This window comes from Rhinatrema bivittatum, chromosome 17 (genome assembly GCF_901001135.1).
Source record: "Rhinatrema bivittatum chromosome 17, aRhiBiv1.1, whole genome shotgun sequence".
NCBI lineage: Eukaryota > Metazoa > Chordata > Amphibia > Gymnophiona > Rhinatrematidae > Rhinatrema > Rhinatrema bivittatum.
This window is the reverse complement of record NC_042631.1, coordinates 33,418,944-33,435,530: the sequence shown is the minus strand read 5'-3', so window position 1 is coordinate 33,435,530 and position 16,587 is coordinate 33,418,944. Positions and strand designations below refer to the sequence as shown.

Sequence of the window (16,587 nt, the reverse complement as noted above, 5' to 3'; positions counted from 1 at the left end):
AGGCATCTTATAAGTTATTAGTATTTTAATTTTAAGAAAATGCAATGGAGTGGGCTGATCCATGGCTCAGGTCATAGTGCTATGAAATAGGGGATCCTCCAGCCACTGGGGCCAGTCAAGATGGGCACGCAGCAGGGGTGACGTGCACAGGTGCAGGGAGGGAGGAAGGGAGGGGAGTGGGGAAGAGAAGACTGCTGTCACTCTTCAGGCAGCCCCCTGCTGACCAAATAGCTGTGCTGAGGGTACGCCTTTCTAGCCCTCAGCATAGTGAGGGGTCCACTAAGCTGTCTGGACATGCCATCCAGGCTGCGGGAGGCGAGGGGGAACCGAACATGGCAGAATTAAAGGTGAGAGAAAAAAAAAAATGCAAACGTGGTGGGAAGGAAACAATCCATCCGCCATTCCACAGCCCCAGCCTGCGGGATTTACAGGGCAAGCATTGTGTCATTAGCTGAATGATTCCTGCTGCTTTATAATTGTCTGTTGACAGATATAACATCTGAAGCCAAGCGTGTGCCTGAGCACAAAAGATTAAAAGCTCCTGGATTCTGAAAGTGGAGCAGCTTATCTGCCTCTGGCAGAGGTGGGAGGAGGTCAGGGAGGAGCTGGCTATCCATGCTGGGAGGGGCCATTGGAGCCACAGTGGTCTGGGGCCTTGGAAAGCTGCCTGCCTGCTTGCTGGCTGAGCCAGGGGGGTATCAGCAAGCCGACTGCTTTCCAAGCCCCCAGCTGAATGGGAGAGGCGACACTGAATCCCCGGTGCTGCAGCTGCTCCCGTGCTTCACAAGGAATCAATAAAAGCAACAGTGCAGGCTGTGGTACAAAGATTGGGGGGGGGGCCAGGAATCACAGCAGCCGCCAGCGGCCTGTGGAGATGTGACACAGGGGCCATGGCATGGAGAACTAACAGGGAGTCGTGGCAGCTGCCTGCAGTGTGGCCAGGTGGGCTAAGGATAGGAAAGGTGACGGACCGTAGCACCAGGCGCCACATGGCAGCTGCCAGCAGGGTGGCACAGGGCACGAGAGGTGCCAAAGCAGTGCTGAATGGCACAGTACAGGTCCGGTGAGGTGAAGAGCCACAGCATGGATGTGTGTCAGTCGTGGCAGGGGTGAGGGGCAGGCAGGGCTGGACTTCCTAACGTAAAGAGTAGGCCACTGCTCCACCACCCCTCTTACTGAACGTGGTGCTCATCGTTATTGTAGGCCAGCCAACTGAAGTGACTAGGAGGACCCCCTCCAGGCCCACCGCAACCTGTGACTCCAGAGGAGAATGAAATCCAGCACTGGGAACAGGACAGGAAAAAGTGAGGTGCCACAGCACAGGCGTGCACGCAGGAATCGTGTCCACCTCACCTGAATGCCATGATGATCACCAGGGCGATGATGGTTCCCTGCAAGAAGCGCTGGCTGATGCAGGCCTGCTCCACAGGCCCGGGGCGAGACTGCAAGAAAGAACAGAACCACTAACATCGCAGAATTCGCCATCTTGCCCTGCTCGGATTTCTCTTCCCAAATCCTGTTCTACGGCTCTCTCTCTCTCTCTCTGCCTTTCTCAGTTACGCACACTGGGTCAAAGCACAGGTCCATCTCCGACGGCAGCAAGTAATGGATGCCAGAGAAACTGTATAAGAAATGGGGCATGCGTGCCATCCCCTGGCATCCTCTTCCGGTATCCGGCAGTCATGGTGAACATGGGGTAACCTCCCTCACTATGTTGCTAAAAAGCCTGTGACTGCTCTGGCCTTCCATAAAATGTCTAATCCCTTTTTTTATTTGCTTGCACAGCCTCCCGGGTTCCCCGTACCCCCTGTGCCTAGCTGACAAGGTTTGCAAGCAATTCTAATTTAATTGAAATAGTAACTGGTTTTTAAGCAACTTGCAACTGTAATCGCTTACATTTTGGGGAGTGCATCCATAATTACTTTTACAATCATGGCATGGCGGATAGCCACCTGGGACATGTGTTGATACTCATTCTTGTTGGGTGTCGCACACACAAAAGCTCACCTTGCTGAGGAGTTTGGGGGGTCTCTTTTGGTACGGCACGCTTCCTGTGCGGCTGAACTGACTTCCTGCTTGGCTGCAAAGAGAAAGGTGTACGGGGCCAGGTCAACATGTGACTGTGTGATGGCACCTTCTGAATGAAATCCGGGGACTTAGGAGCCATGGGATGGTGGTCTCAGAGCAGGTTTCCGCAAGCAAAAATAACCATACCCCTACCATTAGAGCTAGAACCCCAGCTGGTGATCTCAGCAGAGGTCAATGGTTCAACCAGTAAGGAAATGGGACAACATTTTGTTTTTTTTACTGAAACTTCGTACCAAAATTACAATTCAACACATGGGCATCACAATATTCATATGCACTGGAATTTCGGTCTTTCACCAGCATGTTCAATATACCTCATACCAAACAAAATTGCCTGGCAATAAACATCCTATAATTAGGTAAGAAGCAAGATAAAAAAAAAAAATGGAATGTAAGAAGGGAGAATCTCACAAACGTAGTTATTTGCTCATTTTAACTGGAGACACTTTACGCAACTGCAGATAAAATTAAGCAAGTTTTTGATGTCCTCTTTTACACCATAGCTGGATTTCTACTATGTGTACCTGTACCTCCCACCTCTCCATCCATCATCCCTACATATGCGAACACTGATCCCACGTTCAACTGACAGCGCTTCCAAATACTGGGGACATCACAGTAAAAGTCTCTGACATTGAGCTCCACTGCATACATCTTCCGTAATACGCACACTCGAGACTTCGTCAGTGGAGCCGGGGGAGGGAATCTCCAGTGGTGAGCTGTATTTTGTCTGCCAGCTGCTAGCACGTGAGTTATTAACTTAACTCTGCCTCTTGTGATGGGCAGTGCCCCATTCAAAGGTAACCCCCAAAGAATAACCCCGATACTTGATAGATCCATGAAATAATTACAGACCAGTAGATTTGTATTGTCAAGCAAGTCCCCTTATGTAAAGGGCATGATATTGTAGCCGAGAGCCATAGGGGCCCTTTATGTGAAGGAGATGGTATTGCACCTGAGAGCCCCTGTGCTGACGGTAGATTTCATGCTGTCCAGTCTCTTCAGTTTGGCCAGTTTACGGCTCCAGCGCTCCAGCTCATCAATGCGTGTCTCCAGGTTGTCAGTCAGTTTGCAAAGCTCTTTCACCGCTCCAACATTCTCCATGAAGATACGCTCCTAACCACGCCGGGGGAATCAAACAGACCGTTACGTTCTGCAGATGCAACTCCCAGCTCTCCCCAGCGGGATTAAACAGATGGTTACACTCTACATTCTCCTGACCGCAGGGGGCGAAATTACGCAGACTGTTACAGTCTACAGGTACCCTCCTAGTCACAGCAGGCGGGATTAAACAAATCGGGGCGCCCCGAACTGGCACGGTCAGTGCCTCAAAACTGTAACGCGCTCTCTCGTTCACCAGGACCTCTAAACGAGATGTCAGAGGAGATTGAGGACCAAGGCAGGGTAGAGACTGTCTAACCTACAGCCGAAGCTTCTGACACCACGAACGGCTCCCATCCTATTTCAGGATCGTCATGGGGGTGTGGGGGGAGAGCAGATACTTTCACTGGGTCTCCTTTGTGCCACCCTGAGGGCTCTCTCGTTTCCTGAAGCATGTGAAGAGCTCCACACCTGCCTGGGCGCCATTCCATTCTAATTTTAGGGGGCACTTTTCATACTATCTGCGTCAGGGCAAAGTCTGGGCGAACGTTTTACCCCCAGAGCTTTGTACCAATGTTCAAAGCACAAGTCAGTTTGCTTTGAAATTTGCCCGGGGGGGGTGGGGGGTGTTAATGTGCCTGTGGATGTTGGCGCCTGCTTTTTCCGACGGTACTTTGTGCATTGAAGATAGCCGGCGTGGGCCTGTCAATGCCTCTTTCGTGCGCACTTTCCCTCCCCGGACTCCAATAAACTGCCTCTGGGAACGCCTCCTCCAGGGGTTACTATCGCCCAATTCCTTCTTCGTTACTCACCTTATTCACCACCAGGAAGTTCTCAATGGTTTTCCCGTTAGTGCAGACCATGTCGCCCGTGTCTTTAACGGCCTCTGGGAGAATCTCCTTCACTTCCTGTGCAATGACGCCTGAGAAGAAACGAGTCTCATGAGTGACCAAAGCTTTCCCCGGCCCGCGAATACAAGGGATGTGGCCACTATAAAAACATAAAGGACAATGAGACAAGATAGTGCCGCCCACTTACTGCAGGGCCAGGGAGTTTCACCAAAGCAGCAAAGGATCCTTTCTCATGTCATTTCCAGTTTTTAGGATCCCTCACTCCGCTGAACCCACACTGGATATTTTTATAGGTTTGACTAGTCAGATTAGGCAAAAGGCTGATGCCACACAAATCTATGGAGGTGAATGACTTGCATGGGAGGCCAATGGCCTTCCTGTGAAAACGTCCCTCCTGCAGTAAGGATGAATTGAGAGGTGCATTGATATAGCTGTGGGGCTGGGATAGCAAGGGATACTGCAGCTCAGGACTGAGATACATTGGATGCGGGTCTCGGGTTTCAGTACTGGAACTGCAGAGGGCATCCATAGGTCAGATCAAGGTGCATTGGTACAGTTGTGTGTGACTTGGGGGTGGGGGTGAGCTCCATGCTAGAATAAAAGGGGATGTCGCAGATCCTGACCGAGATAGCTGAGTTGTAAACTTCATGCCCATCTGCGCTATTTCTGGCTGAGAAATGAAGAGGCTTCAGTCAATATTGTTTATATGTGAATTTACCACTAGGTGGCACTATCTTGCAGCAGCTACTGCACAATTACCACTCTGACTGCAGAAAGTACCGGATCCCTCCAACGGGTAAGCTCTTTGGCAGGGCATAAGAATTAAGAAGAGCATTAGCAGTAAATTTCAGAGGTTAAGATCATACCCAACAGGCTTACAAGACAGGTTTATTCCTTTTATTTTAACCACTGTGTGCATTCCTTTGGCAACATGTGTTAAAAAAATGTCATGCCAATAAAGTTATCTGAATCTGTATATGCAAATCAAAGCCGGGCCAGGGATTGGGTAATTCTCAGATTCCCATCTGGGGAGGTAAGTGATGCATCTGAAGAGGGTTTTCTAGGACACCAAATATGTAGAATGCTGCCACAGTAGCATCTAGGGACTGGAACTGTCCTACCTGTCTCTGACGTGCTCTCGATGCCCACGGTGCTGGCAAACTCTGGTTTGTAGTGATAATGGACCAGTCGCATCTGGGAGATCCTTTTCAGTTGCTCCGTGGTGTCCACCTATGGGGGAAAAGGGCAGCGATCTGAGCACCTGCGTTCCAGTCTTCCTAGCCTTGGATTCGGATGCTGCTAAAGGCTCTCAGGGATGCTGCTACATGAGGTCTACTACACATATACTGCTTCATCGTCAAGTCTGTTCTTATTCAGTTATACAGAGCTCTCTTACCATCTGTCAGAACTCTACTTGTTAGTTTTTATTGTAGATATTACTTCTACAGTGAGTGTGTTTTATTTTACTTATTTCTTGAGCACTGATAGTTCTCGATTTATTTAATCTGCTTTGATATTAACTCTACAAATTAGTCTATTTTAGTTATTTATTATTGTCTTGCTGTATGTCTGTTTTTCTTGTTTTATATATTTATGAGTATATTGTTATTTGTAGACTTTGAGCTGTTAATTTCATTTTATCATTCATCTCTTTGATGTAACAAGGAATTGCAATATCTTAAATAAAAAACTTAGCTAACCAACCAACCAAGAGAATGGAGACACAGACCCAGAGAAACATTAAGATACTGCCCCTTCACTAACTACAACTGAATCCACAGCTCCATGCAATGCCCTATGGTCTGGGGTCTGGAGTCCGAGCTTTATATGAAAGGTCGGGGTATGGAGTAGTTTCTTTCACCTTGAAAATGACCTAAAGATGTCAGCAACTGAGGACTTCTGAGCAACATAAGCAGGGAGGAAATTATTCTGCCAGCATCCCATGGCACTGCATGGGCTACCAGCGGCCCAGCATTCACAGTCCAAAATACCGGTGCTGGTGCACGGGCCCGTATCACCTCGAGGTCACGAAATCAGCTCCTAAAGCCCGCTCCTCATTTATCTAAGGACTAAGGAGGAGACGGATACCTTAGCTCAAAGCTCCCGTCGTGCGAAACCCCGATCCCATGATACTAAGGCCGGCTTCAAACCGTGCACAAAAAAGCAGGTCGTTTTTAGTCTGGGGATTAAGGTGGCCTGTGGGCTGATACCTGGCAGGGTCTCCCCCTGCTGTACTCAAAGGCTGTCACAGCAATAGTTGTTTTCAAAACCTAATGACGACGTAGAAAGTGCTGCTCTGTGGCAGTCGGCAGCTTCCCGGCCAGAGATGGACACTAGAGAGAGGCCGCTCCGGGGCCGTGTGCATCGAAACCATGCCTGGTTCAATTACAGTCCAACACTTTGCAGGAGCTGATGTGCAGCCTTCTGTATGTATATATATATATATATTTATTTTTTTTTTTTTTTTTTTTTGCTACATTGCATGAGAGCAGCTATCAGGCAAGGTATTAACAGCGAAGGTTCAGTGCCACAGGACAAACCCAGCCTGGAGTTTCTGCTTCAGCGGGCCAAGCAGCCTGGTCTGCACCTCCCCCCCCCATCCTCACTCCTTACCTCCTGTACTTCTTCTTTCACTCGCAGGTCTGAGGGATGCATCAGGGACCCCATGACCTTCACATTACCGTGGACCACAAGGGCTTCGTCCGGTCGGTCGGTGTTGATGCCGATGCGGCCATGGTGAAAGACGGTGTCTGGCAGTTGGCCGCGCTGCCACAGGACATCGCTGTCGTTCTCAAACTGACCTGGGTTTGAAGCCTGGAGAGGGAGAGGAGGGAGGCGGGGCAGAGCCGCCCGGAACGCGTTTTAGGATTTGCGGGACACGAGGCGGGATAAATAAATAACTAAAAGCAAATGCAACGGGAGCAGAGGCTGCAAGGGGCTTATAACCGCCTGCCTCGCATGCGCAGAGAGAGAGAGAGAGAGAGAGAGGAGCGCCAAGGCCAGCGCGACGTGCAGCACAGAGACATCGGTGGCCGAGAAAAGGCTCCGCAATAAACTTTCTGCACCCCCTTATAGCAGGGCGGTGCAGATGCCTTGGGGACAATCAATTCATGAAAGGAACCCCCCTTAATAATCACACACCCAGGGTCCCAGCAGACTTTAGCAGTCGGCATTAAGAAGCAGCCACCTCCAGCATGGACAGCCTGGCACCGCACGGCCCTCATCTCCTTGACTGCCTGGCAGCTTCCAGCGGCCGGGGGGCAGAAAGCAGCCACCCTGCAGCATGGACAGCCTGGCACCCGCACGGCCCTCATCTCTTGACTGCTGGCAGTTCCAGCGTCGGCGAGGGCAGAAGCCAGCCACCTGCAGCATGGACAGCCTGGCACCGCACGGCCCTCATCTCTTGACTGCCTGGCAGCTTCCAGCGGCGCGAGGGCAGAAAGCAGCCACCTGCAGCATGGACAGCCTGGCACCGCACGGCCCTCATCTCTTGACTGCCTGGCAGCTTCCAGCGGCGCGGGGGCAGAGCACGGAAAGTTATTCCTGCTGCCAGCTGGGCACGCTCTGGTACACAGAGACCAAGTCACTGGACCACGCTGAAATCAAAGCCAATCGCTTTTAGCTATCGCCCCGCTTTTCCATAAAAATATGTCCCAAGCAAGGGAGAAGAAATACCTAAAATAAGGGTCTCAGGAAGAAGAGGATTTGCACAGAGCGCCAGTGGGAGAGCAGAGCTTCTCCTGTCTCGTCCTTCAGTGTTTTAATTAGAAAGAACTTTATCACCACCATCCCCGCCCGGTACCCCGGACCTTACTGGATGTGGAATTCCTCCCCCGCCCATGCGCCCCCTTCACCATAAACCTATCAGCATGAGCAGGACCTGCCGCAAATCCATCGCCCGACCTCGGCGGTACCGAGACGACCCCCCCCTCCCGCAAACCTCTGGTGACCTCCCGCGGGGGCAAAAAAGAATTTCCTCCGATTCCGGGGGGGGCTACGGGAGGCTGCCGCACGCAGGAGCACAACGTCTCCCGGGCCCTCTGCGCGTCTCGCAGGGGAGGGCTCCCGCTAAATACGGGATCCCTGCCCTGCGCGGAGAGAGGAGGCTTTTTATCGTTAACACAACACGCGGCTTAGTCTTACCTTGCGCAGCTGGTGCCCACTGCGGTTCTTTGCCAGGGATCCGGGGTGACGTTTATGTCCCGGACGCGGGGCAGCCTGAGGCCCTGCTGCCCGCAGGCACGGAGCTCTAAACTTTACATCCTCATGAGATGTGACGGGAGGGAAGAATGAGAATAAAAAGCCGTTACCCTGACGATAATGCGTTCGGAGGACCTGGGAAGCTATGGGGTAATTCTGGTTCTGGGGTGTGAGCTTGAATGGCCACCACCAGCAATAAAGTACCTGGGAAGAGAGAGGAGAGGGAGGGAAGCAGTAACACAGGTTTCAGAGGAGACAGCGAGAGATGGAAACAAAGAGCAGAGAACAAGAAAAACAGAGCAAGAGTTTGCAAAGAAAATGAGAGAAAGGGAAGAGACAAAGAATCGGAAGCATGGATAATAAAGAGAACGAAATAAAGAGAGGAAGCCAGGAAAACAGGAGGGAGAGAAACAACACCGCAATTAATATACAAAGGCTACCTTTCACGTTTGTGCAATGAAACACGCATCTCCCGCTCCCTAGTCTGGTTCTGACCGTGGGTTCACATCCTCTCACGACGGGGAGGGACAAGGTGATGGTCTAAGCAATGACCTGTACAGATACACCTGTTTTCTACTGATATGTCTCACCCTGTGTAACTCCAGCATTGCTCCTGCTCTGATCACTACTTTATCACATTGGTCTGCTACTTTAGATGATCAGATAGAACACCCAAGGTCCCCCCTTCTCCTCTATTTACTTTCTCCATTGGATTCTGCCACCCAGTGCTTCTTTCCATTGAACCGAGCTGCCGAGCACTCAGTGGCTCCTTGATCTTTCTTAGATCACTTCTCATTTCCATCTGCTCTCTCAGGAGTGTCCACTCTGTTGCAGATCTTTGCAGAGAACGCTGACAAACTTTTCCTACCAACCCTCTGCAATATCACTCTCAAAAGTACTGAACAGAACTGGCCGCAGGACCTAATCCTTGAGGGCACTGCACACTAATCATCCTTCTTTCCTCAGATGAGCCCCATCCACCACTCGCCTCAGCGTCTGTCACACACCAGTTTCTAATTCAGCCCATCACCCTCGCAGCCTACCCCCAGGCTGTGCAGAGGTCTAACCTGCACAAAAACATAGAAATGACGGCAGAAACAACCAAATGGTCCAACAAGACTATGGTAGGATCCCCTGCCAACCCTGTAGCAGTTACCCCCATGCTTATCTGTTTCCCAGACCATAACCAGTCAGGACCCTCATGGTTGCTGTTTGAAATCCAAGTCTCCATTATGCTCCTCCGTTGAAGCAGAGAGCAATGCTGGATTTGCATCAGAGTATCAGGCTTATTGGTAAGGGTAGTAACCGCCACATCAACAAGTTATTCCCATACTTGTTTCCGCAGACTGTAAAAGTTGGGGGCCCTCGTTAGTTTGCTGTTCAAATCCAATTCCCCTTTTTCCCCCTGCTGTTGAAGCAGAGAGGCATGATGGAGTTGTATCAAGAGTATGAGGCTTCTTGGTTAAGGGTAGTAACCGCCGCACCAGCAGAAGAATGCTGGGCTGCATAGAGGAATAACCAGTAAAGAAAAAGGAGGTGATAATGCCCTTGTACAGGTCTTTGGTGAGGCACCACTTGGAGTACTGTGTTCAATCTGGAGTCCATATCTCAAAAGGGACAGAGACAGGATGGAGGCGGTCCAGAGAAGAGCAACCAAATTGGTGTGGGGATCTGTATGAGAAGATCTATGAGAAGAGACTGAGGGATCTGAATATGTATACCCTGGGAGATATGATACAGACCTTCAGAAACCTGAAACACTTTAATGATGCACATTCGACAAACCTTTTTCGTTGGAAAGAAATCAGTAGAACTAGAGGTCATGAAATGAAACTCCAGGGGGATGACTCAGAATCAACATCAGGAAATATTTCTTCAAGGAGAGGGTGGTGGATGCCTGGAATGCCCTTCCGGAGGAGGTGAAGATGAAAACAGTGAAAGAATTCAAAGGGGCATGAGATAAACACTGTGGATCCCTAAAAGCTAGAGGATGGAAATGAGGAAGGAAAAGAGTGCATTGGGGTAACTTACTGGTGCAGTGGTTACTACCCTTGACCAAGAAGCCTTCATACTCTTGATGCAACTCCATCATTGCTCTCTGCTTAGCCTGTTAGCCTTTCTTCATAAGGATTTCACTCCATCCCCTTTATCATTTTGGTCGCCCTTCTCTGTACCTTTTCTAATTCTGCTATATCTTTTTTGAGATGGGGAACCAGAACTTCACAAAGTACTCAAGGTGTGGTTGCACCATAGAGCTATACAGAAGCATTATGGTAATCAGTTTTATTCGCCTTTCTTTTTTGAATAATTCCTAGCATTCTGTTTGCTTTTTTAATCATCACCACACACTGAGCTGAAGATTTCAATGTATTGTCCACAATGACCCCAGGTCCTTTTCCATTATGGAACACAGCATTATCTACATGCAATTAGGATTATTTTTCCCTATGTGCATTCATTTGTAAATATTAAATTTCATTTGCCATTTAGATGTCCAGTTCTGCAGTCTGGCAAGTTCTTCTTGCAATTCCTCACCGTCTACTTGTGTTTTATCTACTTTGAATAATCTTGTGTCATCTCCAGATTTAATCATCTTACTCACTGTTCCCTTTTCCAGATCATTAATGAATGAGCTAAACACCACTTGTTTTAGTACAGATTCTGGGGAAACTCTATTATTCCCTTTTTTCCACTGGGAAAACTATTTAGTCGTTTCCTATCTTTTCACCAGTTACCAACCTACATTCAGACATTCCTCTTATCCCATGGCTTTTTCATTTTCTTTGGAACTTCTCCTGAGGGACTCTATCAAATGCCTTCTAAAAATCCAGATGCACTATATCACTTGGCTCACTCTTATCTACATTTTTATTATCACCTTGAAAAAAATCCAGTAAATTGGTAAGGCAACAGTTCCCTTTGCTAAATCCAGACTGGGTGTTCCCCATTAAGCCATGTTTATCCATATACCAGTAATTTTGTTCATAAAAATAACTTCCACTATTTTACCAGGCACCGTTAGGGTCACTACTAAGTAATTACCTGGATCACCCCTGGATCACCCTTTTTAAAACTTGGCATTATGTTCTATTCTCCAGTTTTCAGGTACAGTGGCAGATTTAAATGATAGGTTACAGATTACCAATAGCAGGCTTGCAATTTCATTAGAACTCTGGGATGAACACCATCAGGTCCCAGTGATTTGCTACTATTTAGTTTGTCAATTTACTTTAGAACCTATTCTAGATTCATACTGATTTGTTTCAGTTCCTCTGAATCATCACATATAAAGAGTGGTTCTATCATGGGTATCTCCATCAGAGCCTCTCTGAACTTCCTTAATATCCTAGCCCATCCAGCCCCATAAGCTTTGCTCTCCTTTCACTGACATACTTGACACATCACTTTACCATCTTAGCTATCAAGATTTATCTTAATTCTTTAAATAATCTTGGGGTGAGAGGATGTGCTTAATTCAACAAGCTCTTCACAGCTCTCCATGAAAGTGGAAGAGTGCCAAAGTAGGGGTAAGAATCCAAGGTCATTTCCTCGTTAAAATGAGAAAAGCAACTGGGGAAACCTGCTACCTAGCCATCAATCTCAATGTCATATACTACAGCTAAATGGAAAGGGTCCTTCTAATTTGTCTTTCTTCCATCACTGAAGGATCTTCCATCCTGACATTGCGTACTTGATGCAACCAGGTCCTAACCCTACATATTGCGACTTTTTTCAAAGAACAATTTCAAAAGTGGAAAAAGACCGAAGACATAAACAATATAGTATGGTGGCAGAGACTGATGTTTAAAGTTTCGAGGATTGTCTGATGCCTGCCATACCTTCTTGCCCATCTTCCACCTCCTAAACCTTCATCTGGAATTGCAATATTGTGTTTCCAGACTATGACGCACCACAAGAACATTCTTTGGTAACTCCAAATGCACTGCATTGGAGCACTTGTCTGGCCTGAGTGTTTGTTGAAGGTGCAGGGCACTACACTGCAATTTTAGCAATTCTGATTGCCAGTCAGGTCATTCTCCCCTGTGTTAGTGGCTTCACCAGCACTCGGAAATGCTTATGCTGCTTTATATCCATCCAAGGCACATCCATCCTAATTGAGTACATTTCTAAACACATAAACATACACATTCCAGCAATTATCCTTGGAGACTTCAACATCCATGTTGATGCAACACCTACCATGCCCTCATGTGAGGCCATTTTATCAGCCCTAGATGCTCTAGGATTCAAGCAACTAATTTCTAACCCCACACACAGAGCAGGCCACACCTTGGACCTCATATTTTCCAATTCTCTCATTCATTCCAACTCACCCACCTGCACCCCTATCCCATGGTCAGATCACTTCCGCATTGATATCTCCTGCTTCATAATCAGCCCCCCCACCCCTATACAACCCAAAAAATCAATCCAATTCAGACGCAACTGCAAGCAAGAAGACCTCGTAACAGCCCTCGCATTAGAGCTCAACAAATTTGACCTCACTGATGCAGAAACTGCCCTTGAATCTTGGAATCACCTTACTCACACCATTGCTGAAGAGCTTTGCCCCATGCAAACGCGCCTGATCGACCCATCTAAAAATAAAAGCAACCTTGGTATACTACTGAGCTAAGAACCATGAAATGCAACCTCAGAAAACTTGAGAGAAAATGGCGCAAAAATCCCTCCTGGTGTTTCTCACTACATTCAGAAACCACCTTCATACTACAAAAAGCCATTGACAAAGCAAAAAGAGATTTCTACGCGCATAGAATCCATCACCTCCAGTTTAACCCTCGTGCCCTTTTTGAATTAGTTAACAGCTTAACTAAATCCAATTCTAGCTGCTCACATGTTATTGATGAGCAAGAAAAATATAACGACCTAGCCTTATTCTTCAACACAAAAATAAGCAACATTATGTCGCGTTTCCCTTCCACCAAGTTTCTACTGATTGCCATTGCGATTGCATCTCTGCAAGGCTCCCTGCACTTGACACTATTTCCTCAGTGGAAATCGAATCTATAGTAAAAAAAAATGAGACCATGCACACACCCTTCAGACACCATCCCTACCAAAACCCTCCTTTCTATCCCTAATATCATTGTAAGCCCATTGCAAATATCATTAATAGATCCATTACACTTGGTCTCATTCCTTATAATCTTAAACATGCCATTATCAAACCTATCTTGAAAAAACCGATACTTGATCCGACTGAGCTTACCAACTTTCGCCCCATTTCTAACCTTCCTTTTATCGCCAAAATCCTTGAAAAGGCAATCAACTGGCAACTTACAGTTTACCTAGACGAACACAACATCCTCTCACAATCGCAATTTGGCTTTCGGCGACACCACAGCACTGAGACTCTACTAATCTCACTATCCGATTATATCCTCAGAAGTCTGGATAAAGGAGTATCACATATTCTGATCCTCCTGGATATCTCAGCTGCCTTTGACACTGTCTATCACAAAATACTTGCTCAATGCCTCACAGATATTGGCATTTCAGGAACAGCCTTGCAATGGTTCCAATCCTACTTACAGGACAGACAATACAGTGTACAAATAGGCAAATGCACCTCCAAAACCATCCCACTGCCACAAAGTGTCCCCCAAGGCTCCTCCCTTTCCTCCACTCTATTTAACATCTACCTCCTCCCCCTCTGCAACCTTCTATCCAATCTAGCCCTCCCGCACTTCATTTACGCCGATGATGTGCAAATTCTTATTCCTGTAAATGACACACTGCAAAAAGCTACTGAGTGCTTGAATTCCACTTTAACGATGATCAATACACTCTTGACCTAGCTCTCAACACTGCCAAAACAGAGATTCTACACATCACTCCTCAAAGTATTTCCCCCTCCCTGCACCTAGGCTACAATCCCCACTCCCCTACTGTTTCTAATGAACATGTGCGCAGTCTTGGCATTACCATTAACAACCATCTTACTTACAAAAAATACATCAACAACACACTCAAAACCTGCTATTTCAAACTTCACAGCCTCAAAAAAATCAAACCCTTACTACACCTCAGCGACCTTCGCACTATCTTACAAGCATTCATTCTACCCAAAATAGACTACTGCAACCCCCTTTTCCTAGGTTTACCCAAAAGCACACTGCAGCCACTACAATTACTCCAAAATGCTGCAGCACGGATCCTCACCAACACACACACACAAACGATCACATCACCCCGGTCCTAAAACACCTTCATTGGTTACCTGTCGCAGAAAGAATAACATACAAAACCCTCACTCTTATCCATAAAGCACTCCATAATCAAAACTTGCAATGGCTCACTGAGCACCTTATTTTTCACAGTTCAAACAGACCCATAAGGCAGCACACTGTGCATCCCTTCCCCTAAGCAGTTTAAACTCTGTTCCACCAGAACTCGGGCATTTTCCTTGGCGGGAACAAGCTCCCATCCTTCCTGCGTCAAGAACCTTGCCCAAAAAAATTCAAGCAGAACCTTAAAACTTCCCTTTTTAGACAAGCCTACACTTAACTACCTGCTTCTCCCCTCTGAACTCTGCTATTCCAACTTATGTGATACTCTACCGTTATTTAATTAATTGTATTTCATTTTTATGGTTCCCACATTTTATTTCTTTTGTAACATGTTCAGTTCAAATTACAGTTCGCCTTAGTTGTTTTTGCCTCCCTGTAGTTTATTTACCTCCCCTTTATTGTTCAACTTTATGTGCATTGTTCATTGTTCTCTATAAAGCTTGTTTAGCTGCACTTTTTGTTCATTGTAAACCGATGAGATGTTCCCAACGTTCATCGGTATATAAAAGCCTCTAAATAAATAAATAAATAAATAAAAATGAAATTAATGTCTGTTCTCCGTATTATACAGCTAATTCTCCAGTGTCTCCTGAATCCCTCCTGAGATGCTGGCAGGGCCTTACCTCTGGTCTGGATTTGGCTTGCCCTTTTTCCTCATGTTATTCGCTGTTGTTTCACTAAAGTGGAGCCGTCCTACTGTGACCTTTGTGACCTGATCTGGAGGCAGATTGACCCTGTGGAGAGAAAGAGTGAGAGATGTTATGAAGTGAAGAAGAAGTACTAGAGAGAATAAGAGAAAGAATGAGACACACACACACATCTCATGTCCAGTCATTGTTCATTAGTTTGTGGTTTACTGCAAGCACAAGGGGTCTTCCTTGCCCTCATCTGAGCATGTTACAAGACCTCAACACTTGCTCCTCTGCATGAGGCTTCTGTACTGGGTGTTTGTACATCACTAGGGAGAGATTCCTAGGTGCACATGTATCAAAGGAAATGCACTGGCAGGAATGTGGCCATTGTAACACAGTACTGAGGCTGATACTATAAAGCTACTCAAGAAGATGGCTTTCATTAATTATTATAACACATGGAATGCTATTTAGCCAATCAATAGCTGGATTAGCAATAAATTGTAAACCTTAAAACTTTGCAGCATAGAAGGACATCCCATGGTGTGGAACAGACCCTCAAAAAGGAAAATTGGTTCTTACCTGCTAATTTTCGTTCCTGGAATACTACAGATCAGTCCAGATGCCTGGGTTTTTGCCTCCCTGCCAGCAGATGGAGAGAGAGAAGAAAAGATTTACTGACACTGCTACTTAACTCAGTGTGCCACCTGCAGTCCTTCAGTATGACCTGTACCCAAGCCAAGATGAGAATAACTATAATAACTGAGACACTCAACCTCCCTCAACGAGCAGAAGGAGGGCTGAGCCTCTATGGAAAACTCATTCCAATAACAATAAGTACAACTGTATTTAACCAAACAAGTCACTCTGCATCATTTACATACTGCCATGACGAGCGGGCTTTGCTGAACGGGCGGAGTTCTGAACTGATCTGAGGTATTCCAGGAACAAGAATTAGCAGGTAAGAACAAATTTTCCTTTCCTTTCCAGATCAGTCCATACTCCGGTGATGTACCCAAGCTCCCCTATTTTGGGCAAGAACGTGATAGCCCCGCTCACGATATATTCTCTCCAAAACCCATGGTGTCCGGATCTTGGACATCCAAATGATAATATCTCGTAAAAGTGTGCAAAGACTTCCAAATCGTCACCTGATAGAATTCTTGAGGCAAAACCAGTTGATACTCGGCCCATGAAGTCGCCTGTGTCTGAGACAAGTGAGCCCTTAGAGCCTCCAGTACCGGACGACCTCTACAAATGTATGCCAAGCCAATCGCATCCTATAGCCAGCGCTCAATAGGGGCCTTAGACGCTTTGCATCCCTTCCTGGGACCACTCCATAGCACATAGAGATGATCCGATCTCTGGAAAACTATTAGTCACCTTGAGACCTCAAACACAACC

At 47.0% G+C, this 16,587-nt stretch overlaps 1 protein-coding gene across 1 annotated transcript in view; it reads right to left on the bottom strand.

Moving 5' to 3' along the window:
• The window catches only part of MYRF (myelin regulatory factor), a 249,515-nt gene that overhangs the window by 16,545 nt on the left and 216,383 nt on the right, over positions 1-16,587 (bottom strand). Inside the window, 10 exon segments of the mRNA XM_029582535.1 lie at positions 1,354-1,442; positions 2,008-2,080; positions 3,044-3,204; positions 4,002-4,111; positions 5,162-5,270; positions 6,654-6,854; positions 8,351-8,374; positions 8,376-8,407; positions 12,927-12,961; positions 15,175-15,285. Of these exon segments, the coding sequence (XP_029438395.1) occupies positions 1,354-1,442; positions 2,008-2,080; positions 3,044-3,204; positions 4,002-4,111; positions 5,162-5,270; positions 6,654-6,854; positions 8,351-8,374; positions 8,376-8,407; positions 12,927-12,961; positions 15,175-15,285 (945 nt within the window).